The sequence below is a fragment of the Eublepharis macularius genome, chromosome 16 (assembly GCF_028583425.1).
Source record: "Eublepharis macularius isolate TG4126 chromosome 16, MPM_Emac_v1.0, whole genome shotgun sequence".
Taxonomy (NCBI): Eukaryota; Metazoa; Chordata; class Lepidosauria; order Squamata; family Eublepharidae; genus Eublepharis; species Eublepharis macularius.
In genome coordinates, this window is record NC_072805.1 from 13,807,162 (window position 1) to 13,819,943 (window position 12,782).

General features: G+C 46.1%; 1 protein-coding gene across 2 annotated transcripts in view; it reads left to right on the forward strand.

Annotated features, from left to right (window-relative positions):
• The first annotated feature begins 2,721 nt into the window (after positions 1–2,721).
• Positions 2,722–12,782, forward strand: part of PDPR (pyruvate dehydrogenase phosphatase regulatory subunit) — a 37,055-nt gene continuing 26,994 nt past the window's right edge. The window contains exons 1-3 of one of the 2 annotated variants that reach the window (XM_055000711.1): positions 2,722–2,845; positions 4,655–4,943; positions 12,247–12,380. In XM_055000711.1, the coding sequence (XP_054856686.1) occupies positions 4,717–4,943; positions 12,247–12,380 (361 nt within the window). In that variant the 5' untranslated portion in view covers positions 2,722–2,845; positions 4,655–4,716. Of the gene's footprint in view, positions 2,846–3,002; positions 3,090–4,654; positions 4,944–12,246; positions 12,381–12,782 lie in introns of those variants that run through there. The other variant, XM_055000712.1, reaches the window with a different exon arrangement.

The following is a 12,782-nucleotide window of genomic DNA, read 5'->3' on the forward strand; positions in this document are numbered from 1 at the left end:
GGATTTCACAATGAGAGTAAAATGAATATAATACATTCAGTAAACAATGCAGTACAAAGGTGGAGCAAAAAGTAAGCTGCTGAAAAATGTTACAGGCAACACTTTTACTTCTGTAGAAGCTCTTTTTCAAAATTTATGTGACCAGATCCCTGGCCCCTGTGGTGTAAAAACAAATTGACTCAATTTGTGGAGCAATCTAACATAACTACTTGCTGCAAAACTGATCCTCCCACCCACAACATCCTGTTTGTTTTTTTTGCAAAGACCTAGGGTGGCGTTTTTCTAACTGTGCTTAGCAAACAGGCTTTGCACAATGAGATCAGTAACGTGTCTGAAAGACTCCTCACAGAGTACCACCATTCTTCCCATGCAACCTTGGTGAAGTCCAGCATGCTTGGCAGTTATAGGAGAGGTCTGCATGTATGCCCTAGGGGGGAATGTACGGGCATTCCTCATCAAACATTATGGAACAAGTGCCACGAAGGCTGAAGGCAGGGCTGGGGTCTGCATAGCCTGAGGTGGTGCCACTGGCGGAGCCCAAGGCTTCTAATGGAGCCTACTGCTGCTCATACCCACACATTTCCTGTCACCCCCATTGACGCCCTTTTCTTGTCTGCCCAGTGCTTTGTCACCAATGATCCCAGCTGCTGGAGCGCAGCATGTGGCCGCTGCCTGCAGCAGAGATGCTCCTGGTGACAATGGCAGTGGAACTCCCCACTGCCCAGTGTCATTGAGGAAAGTGCACAAAAATGGTGTAGACACTGACAGCTGAGAGTGCGGGTATGGCTGAGGGAAGGATCCACAGGCATGTGGGACACCTGGATAGGTAAGCAAGAAGTGGGCCCGGTATAGGGTTCTCTGAAACCTAGAGCCAGCCCTGGCTGAAGGCTTGGAAGTTGCTGGTGAAGCGTGTTCCTAGCAATTTGGGTTGACTTAGCCCATTGTCTTTTGAAGCTAAACAAAGCCCAGGGAGAGGCAGTTTGCCGTAGTAGGTCTACTGATAGCCGGACCCAATGCGTTTTGTGAACTGGTGGCCCCTCTGCTGTGATTGTTATTTCAACTTTTATTTTTATACGAGTGTCATCTATAAAATCCATGGAGCCCAAAAGTACATGTACATCCTTAATTGGTGTAATAATAATAACATTCGATTTATATACTGCCCTTCAGGATAACAACGCCGACTCAGCGCAGTTTACAAAGTATGTTATTCTCACAACAATCACCCTGTGAGGTGGGTGGGGCTGAGAGAGCTGTGACTGACCCAAGGTCACCCAGCCAGCTTCAAGTGGGGTAGTGGAGAATCAAACCCAGTTCTCCAGTTTAGAATCCCGCACTCTTAACCACTACGCCAAACGGTAATTGCGTAACATCCTCTAGGTTACTATCCCCTGGATGGCTGCCTCTTTGCTGTGGTGATAAATAGATCATGGAGGGTACCTATTTCAGTAAATGCTACCTCACAGTGGAGGCAGTCTAAGACAAACCCACAGCTGCCAGGTACTGCCTTTACTTTTTAGATGAATTCTGTGTAGCACAGTAAGAATGAGATCAAAAGGTTGGGGGGAGCGAGGGAACTTATTCACATACAAATACATGGGCGAATTGAATTAACCCATAGATTTAAAGTCACGAAGAAGAGCAAGAAGCGTTGTTCTTAAAGAGGGTCTGTCTGTATGAAATTTTATATTTAGTCCTACTCACGTGTGCCTAGGAGTAAACTCTATTCAATGCCATTTTAGTTAGGAATAATAGCCCATCTTCTGGGCACGGGCCGGGTCACTGGGCAGTCGGGGAGGGGTAGTTGTGAATTTCCTGCATTGTGCTGGGGGCTGGACTAGAAGACCCTAGAGGTCCCTCCCAACCCTATGATTCTAATCCTGCATTGGACTACAAGGTCAATAGTAGCCTTTTCCGCATTGCCAAATTTTCAGACTGAATTCTTTCCTCCCTCCTAGGAGTATTGCAGGAAGGCGAGGAAAAGGCCAAAAGGAAGCTCCTGTGCAAGCGGGTTTTAAGTTTTGTGCCGCTGTTAAGCACTACTAAAAAAATTAAAAAGCGTCGCGACTGTCCCAAATGATGCGGGCAAGTCGCTGGCCCTCGCCAAGGCACGCCACGCCTTCCAGCGCTGCCAATGCAGAAGGAATGCTTCCCCCTCTGCGTCCTTGATCTCCTCCCAGAGCAGAGGCTGCGGAGCTCAAAACAGCAGCCAAACCTCCCCCGCGAAGCCTCGCTTAATCCCTTTCGCGTTGTGGGATTGCGGGGAAGTGCGGCTCCAGAAGAGAGAGCAGGAGGGCGTGATCTCCCAAGACCTCCTTGCAGGCTTCCGGCAGGCAAAACGCACTTTAAAAAAACATGCACGCCCTCCGTAGTAGTTGCATAATTACGGGTGATACTCCGGGCATTTGCCACGCAGCTATGAAAAGAACCGTCCCTACAAACCCAGCCTCAATGCCCAGGGACTGGCGCGGGAACACAAACCTAACGCGCCTGCGCAGACCAGAACCCCCTCCCTTGCGGACCTTGATATAGCGAGTGCGCCTGCGCAAAGAACACCCCGTGCTGATTGGCCGCGGTGTTGCGCGTGCGCAGGTCTTTCGGGGTGCTGATTGGTTGTGCCCGGTTTTGCCGCACGGCACCGGTCACGCCGCTGTCGCGCGCCTCTTGTCGTAAAGCGCGGGCGGGAAAACTGGGAAGGGAAGGCAGAAGGTCGCGCGAGGAGTGGGGCGGGAGGGGAAGGCGGGACGGCGAGGCGCCCGCGCAGGTGGAAGCGCCCGCCCACAGCTTCGCCTCAAGCTGCGTCCGGCTCACAATAACCGCCCCGACCTGCGGGGGCGGGGTCGAGGTATGCAAATAAGATGGACGGGGCGGGCGGGGCCAAGGAATGTCTAAAGCGACCGTCGGGTCCTGAGGCATGCGCACCTCGAGGGGCGGGGCCAGGTATGCAAATGAAGGGAAGGCGGGGCTGGGGCCGATGGGCGCGGCCGCCTTTCCCGTTCGCTGTCCCGCGGGCGCAGTTAGCGCTGGTCTACCTTGCCAGGCTGTTGTCATTCTCCACCAGCCTCGAATTCTCTCTTGACTCAAACACGGTAAACTGAGGCGCGTCCTTCGGCTCTCAGACCTCCCCTGATGGAGTTTGTCTTCCATATTTTCTGTCTGCTGCGTTTGCGTCCCGCGGGTTCCTCCAAGAAGCTGTGTCGGGGGGGGGGGTCTGTAGGGTTGCCAACTCCCAGGTGAGGTCTGGAGTTTTCCTGTCATGACCGATTTGTAATAACTATAAAGATCGGTTCCCCTGGGAAATACAGCCACCAGGAGGGCGGACTGACTCTGTGGCCTCAGGTTCCTGCTCAGCTCCATCCCTTCCCCAGAATTCGCTCTCCTCAGACTCTGCTTCCAAATCTCCAGGAATTCCCCAACCTGGAGTTGGCAAGTTTAGCAGTGGTGTGTGTGTTACGTGCTGTCAAGTCGCCTCCAACCTATGGCGGCCCTATGAAGGAAAGTCCTCCAAAACGGCCTATCATTAACAGACTTGCTCAGATCCTGCAAACTGGAGGACGTGGCTTCTTTTATTGAGTCCGGCCATCTCATTTTGGGTCTTCCTCTTTTCCTACTGCCTTCCGCTTTTCCTAGCATTATTGACTTTTCCAGAGAAGCTTGTCTTCTCCTGATGTGACCAAAGTATGATAGCCTCAGTTTTGTCATTTAGCTTCTAGGGAGAATTCAGGCTTGATTTGATCTAGTACCTGCTTATTTGTCTTTTTGGCCGCCCATGGTATCTGCAAAACTCTCCTCCAGCACCACATTTCAAATGAAGCAGTGGTATATAACAATAACAACATTTGATTTATATACCACCTTTCAGGACCACTTAATGCCACACTCAGAGCAGTTTACAAAGTGTGTTGTTGTTATTATATGTGTTTCTTCTGTTTTATCCTTGCAACAGCCTTTTGAGATAGTGAGAAAGTGATTGGCCTGAGGTCACCCAGTTTGCTTCACAGCAGAATGGGCATAATTCTATCTGCCTCCGCTTTATCCTCGCAACATCCCTGTGAGGAAGGATCGGCTAAGAGACTATGACTGACTCAAGATCACCCAGCACACTAAGCTGTTATTCTCTCCTCCATTTTATCCCTGTGAGGCAGGTTAGCCTAAGAGAGAGTGACATGCCCAAGGTTATGGGGTGATTGTCAAGGGTGAGGGGGCATTTGTCATTTGCGGTATCCTGGGTTCAGTCTTTTGCGGCAGCCCTCTCTCTGAATCTTGTCATCTGTCAAGATTAGCGGAAATGGAGAAAGGACATACTCTGTATAAGGTATTTCCTTACATTTACTCAGGACTTTTTTTCAGGGGGAACGGAGTTCCGGCACCTCTTGAAAATACTCGGCAATAATGCTTGAAAATAATATGCTTTCAAAGAATCCCATGTGTTTCTTCCTCGTTTTCCTCTTGAGAGCTCCGCCACCTCTTTTCCCAGAAAAAAACCCCTGCATTTACTTATTTAGAATATTTGTGTACCTGTCTTTCTCTCGAGCATCTCAAAACCCAAGATCGGTCTTTTATATGCAGAAGTAACTGGTTAGCATAATGGATGATTCCTATACTTTTCCAAAGATTGATGTTATACGATGAGGAGACCTCTTCTGTTTTCCAGCAGAAGCAAGTGTGGAAAATTATCAGTGTCACCTTGGGAAGAGGTGACGGACCATCCTGAAGATGTTCCTCCGACTGTTGGCTGATGTCCGATGGCAAAGAGCCAGCCCAGGATGGAGATGCGTTCCTGGTTCCCGACGCAGCAGCACAAGTGGAGCAGAACCTCACCTGGTACCTCTTCCGACTCATGCACAGGTGGTCATCTGTGGAGGTGGAATCATGGGCACATCGGTGGCATATCACCTCTCCAAACTAGGATGGAAGGACATAGTTTTACTGGAGCAGGGCAGGTAAAGATGAAGTTTTTCTTTCTTTGCTGAAGCAAAAACAAAGGACTAGATAAAACTCTTTATTTATTTCATTTATACCCTGCCTGTTCCCTCAGTGGAGATCTAAAGCAGCTTACATCTTCTCTCCTGCGTTTTATTCTCACAATCATCCTGTGAGGTAGGTTAGGCTGAGAGTGTGTGACTGGGCCAAGATCACCCAGTGAGCCTCCATGGCAGAGCAGGATTCAAACTTGGACCTCCTAAATCCTAGTCCAACTCTCAAACTACTACACCATAGTGGCTTTTGTAGAAGTTGTATATTTATTTATGCTAGTACCCCATTTTTCTTCCATGCTGGAGCTCAAGATGGTGGACCTAGAAGGTCTCCCATTTAGGTACTGAACAGGCTCACACCCTTTGGGCCTTGTACTGTTGTAATGTCCACAACTGAACCCAATCCATCCTATAATATTTTGAGTTAAAAAAGGGTAAATATTAAAGGGGCCTAGACATTTTAAATAGGCTAGTAAGAAATTATGAACACGTATAAAACTGTTAAGCTAAAATACAAACTGCATATGTAGGATCGATATTTAGGAAACTGCATTGTGTGATCTGCCATCAGCCTCAGTGACAAAAGTGGACTATAAATTAGGTAAATAAATAAAGTTGTTGTGTGAATTGTTTTATCCATGCCTCATTAAAGCTTCCAAACCATCCACTTCTGAGATTTATATCCCAATTCTGAACAGTTTCAAAGGCTTTAGATAATGAGACCTAAAAACAGACCTTTCTTTGAAGAACCTGTTATTTAGTACTAGTAATTTGCATGGGTTCTCAAAGCACACAGAAACTTCTTTTAGAGTTTATTCTTTATTGAAATAAAGTCTTATCTTTTTAATTGAACAAGATACTAAAGTATAAAGGATTATTAAATGGAAACTTGTAAGTAGTGAATAAGTACATACAACAAGAATTAACTCTCTTAACAGCTCTCAAATAAATCTAAGATTGATTTAAAATCAGATCTAATATGAAATGCATTGAATTTTCAATAAGCACATGGATAAATATGTTTCTCATCTAAATCTTTTAAATGAGATTTCCTTCATCAAAACCCTAATCTCTTACCTGGATGGCATCTTTTATAGTAATTGGCACGCACTATAAGCTAAGAAACCGAAGATCTTTCACATGTGACAATATAAACATATGATTGGTTTTATATTTAGCCGATTCTTCAGATTTTCAATCGTGATGCAGGTGCAAGATAGACTTCATAAAACTCTAAGAATTGACACAAAAGTTAAGTAGCAGATCATGATCTGTCCATTCTAGCAATTAAAAAAAAAATCATTCGTCTAGTACTGTCCACTACTTTTAATTGGTAGTCAAAGATAAAAGGAACATCTGTTGACAAACTACATTAAAGTTCATGCAAAGTTCACCTAGAATGCACATGTATAACTAGAGTATATTGTGATCTAATCCATATTAAGACAAACCTAGCCTAAGCCCTTTTACTATGACGTTGAACCGTTTTACTGGTAACAGTTCTTCAGTCTGTTTTCCATTTTCTGTGGTGAAACTTTAGAGCTAGAATTCTCTTTTTCCCATATTCATACCATTTCCACCTCTAAATGGTCTGAAACGTTCCTTGTTTCTTTTGCTTTTTGAATTAATTTCTTTTCCTCTTTGACGTAGGTTTTCATTTGTCCCTCACTTTTCTTATGTGTCGTGTCTGATATCGTAAGCCTGTAAGCTCAGACTTTGCCTGGTTAACGTTACTTTAGGGAGCATCTAGGTGTTGCAAGAACTTGGTAAATATTAATGATGGTGTCTGTTACTGATACCCATCAGCTGGCGTGACATAGTACTTGGAGAATGAGATTTGGGTTGGAGGGGTCTGGATTTGAATCTGCACTCACCCCTGAAGTTCACTGGGTGACTTTGAGCTAATTACATACAATATTGACAAAACATACCGCACAAAATTGTTGTGAGCATACCATATATACTACTACAAATTTCACCGAAGAGTGAAACATGGCTACAAAAATATATATACAAAATCTGAAGTGGTAAAGCTTCTCTAAGGCTTTGCCAGGTGCTTCTTTCTCAGTGTATTAAGTGGCTCCTGCAAACCCTGACTGCATAATCTCTGTTCTTTCTGCCACTGAATTTCTCCTTTTTTTTCTTTCTATGAGGTGGGACTTCTTCAAAGGAAGGCTGATGTTCCAGTTACAGTTATTCAGAAGTATTTTCTGTTGAAATCAAGTAGATGGATGTAAGCTTAGGGTGCTGTTTATCTTCTGTGCTGCCCTTGATTTAACGTTGTCCTTGTGTCTACATGTTCTACAAATGTTTGCTTTATGCATTTATCTTCTCAGTGCTTACGTTTGCCATTCTGAGTTAGGCATGTTGGAGCTGCTGATGCCAGTGGCCCGAAATCATGCTTAATTCTGCCTGGGTTCAGGCAACAAGTAAGAAAACTGCCATGTTTATATTTAGCCAACAAGGGAGAATTTTTAAAAAGAAATGTGCTAGGCAGGCAGCAGTAGTATATCATCATGGGTTAGAAGCAGGGCTTTTTTTCAGCAGGAATGCAGTGGAACGGAGTTCCGGAACCTCTTGAAAATGGTCACATGGCTGGTGGCCCCGCCCCCTGATCTCCAGACAGAGGGGAGTTGAGATTGCCCTCTGCACTGCGGCGCGGAGGGCAATCTAAACTCCCCTCTGTCTGGAGATCAGGGGGTGGGGCCACCAGCCATGTGACCATTTTCTCCAAGGGCAACCCACTGAGTTCCACCACCTCTTTTCCCAGGAAAAAAACTCTGGTTAGAAGACTGAAGTTCAAGTAATTAGCTAGTTCCTCGAAATTAATGTGAAATCCGGCCTCTTCCCCCTTGCTTCTTGGTCCTTGTTGTCTCATTTTGCACGCTGGGGCACAATGCTGCCGTGTCAGTAGCTGGCCTATCTGCAGAATTCCACTCCCCCTTCTATGGAACTCTTACAGGTACAGCAGCTCTGACTGCATCTGACAGGTGAGGGTTTTTTCCCCCTGAATCAAACTTGGGGGCATTTTTTGTACTTACAACCAAAGAGTTTAATCAGATATTATTCTGGATGGGAGAATTTCTGGGGAAGTGATAGTTTCAAGAGGATAGCCATGTTGGTCTATGGTAGAAGAGCAAGATTTGAATCCATAGCACCTTAAAGACCAACAAGTTTTCCTGGGTATGAGCTTGTAAGAGTCAAAACTCCCTTCATCTAAATCTGATGTAAGTCGCCTTGACTTCTTTGAGGGAAGGAAGAAAGGATATAAATTAGTGTTTGAATGAGGAGGATGGGGGGAATGGTAGAGGGCTCTTAATAGGAGTGAGCAAGGTGTAGTGGCTGTTGTGGCAAACTAGGATCTGGGAGACCCAGATTCGAATCCTTGCTCTACCATGGAAGCTCATTGGCTAATCATGGGCTGATCACACTCTGTCTAGCCTACCTCACAGGGTTCAGTTATTTGTCAACAATACATCTAGCTATTACTTCGTTTGCAAGCTACCTGGAAGGCTTTTTAAAAGTAGAACGCCAAGAAATAGATTGTTTAAAAAAATAAATAAATGACAGCAACTGTTTATTTCCCCCCCCCTCCCCCTGCCATTCTAACTGCCTCAGAGTATGTAAAGGCTCACCCAGAGCTGGAGAACAGTAAAGAGTCCAGTAGCACCTTTAAGACTAACCAACTTTACTGTCACATAAGCTTTCAAGAACCACAGTTCTCTTCGTGGTTCTCAAAAGCTTATGCCACAATAAAGCTGGTTAGTCTTAAAGGTGCTACTGGACTCTACTATTTTGCTACTACAGACTAGCACGGCTCACTCCTCTGGATCTAGAGCTGGAGATGATTCTTGAGCAGGAGCTTTCCCTGGGTAGCAAAGAACAACGTTGCAGAGCACTTCCATTCACATGGGAGGATCTCACACTGCAGACTGTGTGTGGAAGCCTTCAGGACTGTAAAAGGGTGCAGGAAGCTCCATTAGTTCCTGCTGATTGCTTTCCTGCTGTTTAAGATTCTTTAGTGTTGCCTGTGAGTGGAATGCAAGGGCAAGTGCTTGCCATTCACTGTGCTCTAGCTACTGTGATATTCCTCCATGGTGGAAAAGTCCGTGCCCCTCTACTTTTCCTTGAGGCTTCCGAGAAGGGGTGGAGAGCAGGCCTCATGTCAGCAGGTGGCTAAAAATATTCCCTACTGCAGAACAGCTTAGCAGAGGCTCTGGGTGCTTGGCATCTGAATTGTTTCACAGGTCCTGTGCCGGGTATAACTGTAACAGGCATTTGCACATTTTCTATGTTTGTATCTCTTCTGACTTAAATTCCAGAGGGGTAGCTGTGTGAGTCTCTTCCAGGAAAAGCAAGCCAGGAGTCCAGTGGTACTGTAAAAGCTAAAAATTCTCAGGATGAGTCATCCTTGAAGTTACCTCCAATAGAGGTGAACCCTGACTCACAAAAATTATCCGTAAAGGCCAAGTAGATTTCCAGGGTATGAGCTTTCGAGAGTCAAGGCTTCCTTCAAAAGCTTCGACTCTCAAAAACTCATACCCTGGAAATCTTGTTGGTCTTTAAGGTGCTTCCGGACCCAAATCTTGCTCTTCTACTGTAGACCAACACGGCTACCCGCCTGAAAAAGTTATCCCAGAATTGCTTTTTTTAATTTTCAAGGTGCTGGTGCTAGACTGCTGTTTAATTTCTCTTCTGATGTCCAAGTTCTGTTTTTTACCAGAAGTCCACAGGAAGGCGAGAAGCACAACTTCTGATGGTGTAAATGCTGTTCATTTGTATAGTTCTTAAACCAAACTATTGGCAAAGAATTTAAAAAGGAAGTCCATACTTGAAAGGTTGCTATCTAAGGCTGACTGGAGGGGAAGACTGGAATTCAAGTATAATGAACTGCTGATAAATCTCTTGGCACCTTCATGAATGTAAGGATTTGAGTCCAGTGGCACCTTGGGGACTCACGAGATTTTCGGGATATAAGCTTTCAAGAGTCAGAGTTCCCTTCTTCAGATACCATGTCTAAAGAAGGGAGGGTTGACTCTTCAGATACTCTGAAAATCTTGTTGGTCTCTTAAAGTGGCACTGGATTCAAATCCTGCTGTTCTAGTACAGACCGACATGTCTATGTACCTGAAACTATCTTCATGAAGGTAAATAATTGTTTAATGTTGGTTCCATCTGGCCTCTTTCAGGTGATGTGTTGTTTTTCCTAGCCCTTGTCAGTTAGTGCAAATCTAAGTCCCAGATCCTGCCCTCAGGGAACAGGAGGCAAAAATGGAAGGATCCAGAGCAACATTTTGTTGTGTCTGAACCACCCACCCCTGGCTTCTCAGATGCCTTGGCTTGCTTTCGTCCCTGTAATCCTTTATAAGGCCCAATGCCATTGCGTGGCAGACTTCCTGATGGGAGCTCAGGGATATCCTGAAGGAAAGAGCATTTCCTTTCTCTGGAACACCTCCCTTGTTCTCCCCGTTGAATGTTGCTCTGGGTGTGGGAAGATGCCTTCTCTATGCACCAAAGGAGTCCTAAGGATGGGCAGGAGAAGGTGCAGCACAGAAGTGCCGTGGAAGGCCTTGTTCAGTGCGGCTTGTGGAAACCTCTCTTCACCTGCCAATTCTTGGGCACTCACATCTTGAAGCTTTTCTCTGCTTGTTTAAAAGCTGGAAGTTCTCTTTTAAAAGAATTGCAAACAAAGGATTTTCAAAAACCTGTGCCATTTTAATTCATCCCCCTTCTTACATAGTGCATGGAATTGATGTAGCTTAAATTTGGTGTAGTGGTTAAGAGCAACCGGACTCTCATATGGAGAACTGGGTTTGATTCCCCACTCCTCCACTTGAAGCCAGCTGGGTGACCTTGAGTCAGTCACAGCTCTCTGGAGCTCTCAACCCCGCCCACCTCACAGGGTGATTGTTCTGGGGATAATCTTATTATATAAAAGAGTAAGCGTGTTCTAGACGACTCACTTCCTATTCTGGTGGACCACCAGAGGTGGCAGGTGGCTGTGGCAGGAAACCCAGGCTGGGATCAGGAGCGGAGCAGGTGGCAATGCCTGCTTCCCACCTTCACCTGGCAGGGATCAGTTGTGGAGCAGGTGGCAATGCCTGCCCCCTGCCTTCACCCAACCAGGATCAGGAGCTATTTTGTACATTGAATTTTATATCTGTGTTTATGTTTCTAAATTATTCCTATTTATATAAGTGTTTATGCAAAAGCAGTAGCACTTTGCACTTGAATACACTTTATATATTTTGATTGTTGTATTTCTGTACTGTTTCCCTCCAGTTGTGATTTATCCGCCTAGTTATTGGAATCAGGAGCTTAGCAGGTGGCAATGCCCATCCCCTGCCATCACCCAGCTGGGATCAGCAGTGAAACAGGTGGCAATACCCGCCTCTCACCTTCACCCGGCCGGGATCAGGAGCGGAACAGAAGGCAATGCCCACCGGCCTTCACTCTGCCGGGATCAGTCTTGGAGCAGGTGGCCATGCCCGCCCCCCGCCTTCACATGGCCGGGATCAGGAGCGGAGCAGATGGCAATGCCTGCCCCCTGCCTTCACCCGGCCAGGATCAAGGGGGAACAGTTGGCAATTCCCACCCCCCGCCTTCACCTGGCCAGGATCAGGCACAGAGGAAGAGACAATGCCTGCCTTCCTATCCTCCCCTTTGTAGAGCCTGTTGTATTTTTTCTCACAACAGGCTTTGTTGTTAGCAATAACATACTTTGTAAACCTCTCTGAGTGGGTGTTTAGTTGTCCTGAAGGGTGGTATATAAATCGAATGTTGTTGTTGTTATTAAATAAGGATTTGTTTGTAGGCCCTGAACTCTACATAGCTGAATAGTGCAGTTCCCAAGGAGCAGGCTGAAGCCTTTGCATCCCACTGGTGCTTTTGACCATTTTCTTCTGCTTGGGGGATGATGCGTTCTTCCCTTGAGAGCTGCAAACCAGCTGCTGCTAGGTAGAGCGCTTGTGTGTTGTACCTCCAGGTCTACTGCCGTATCCCCTGGCAAATCTGCTGAAGAAGCTGCTGCTTGTGCTGTGGGGGAGCTGCCAAACTAGACAGCAAACGAAAGAGTTGGTACTAGTATTTTTTAACCCTGTCTTTGCCATATGCAAGTTGCTGTTCTCCCTCCTGGTTTCCTCATTAAAATGGGAGCAGTGGCTTTGGTTAAAAAGATGACACAGCGTGTTGCAAATGAAAAGGGCCAAACCAATAGTAAAGACTTGTATTAGGGCTCATACAGAGTTCTTTCCTGGTTTTTCTTTTTCAGGCTGGCTGCTGGTTCCACCAGATTCTGTGCTGGCATCGTGAGCACCGCACGACATCTGTCCATTGAGCTGAAGATGGCCAGCTATTCAAACAAGCTCTATCAGCAACTCGAGCAAGAGACGGGCATAAAAACTGGTAAAGAGGGGGAGTTTTCTTTAAATGGGCAGGGTGGTGTCTACCGAAATCTCAGAAAGGTGGCTGGCCATCATGTCCGGGTTGTGGGGAGAGGCGGGTGCCATTGCCCTGCACGGCTTGTTTCACCTCCCTTATGATTAGCCAACCCCAAACCTATTATATAAAATAGGGAGAAACTTCCCCCCTTCCTCCTTATAATTTCATGGGGTAGGTTAGCCTGAAGAGGTAACGACGTGGCCCAAAGTCTGCCCCAGTGAGCTTCACAAATGAACGAGCACCTAAGTCTGGGGTTTTCTGGTCTACCATATGCTCGAGCCAGCTAGCCCCCCCTCTAGAAGTTACATTAGTACCGTACCGTAGTTTAAAGCTCCTGGAAGTGATGTCTTTTCCCAGAGCATGCCA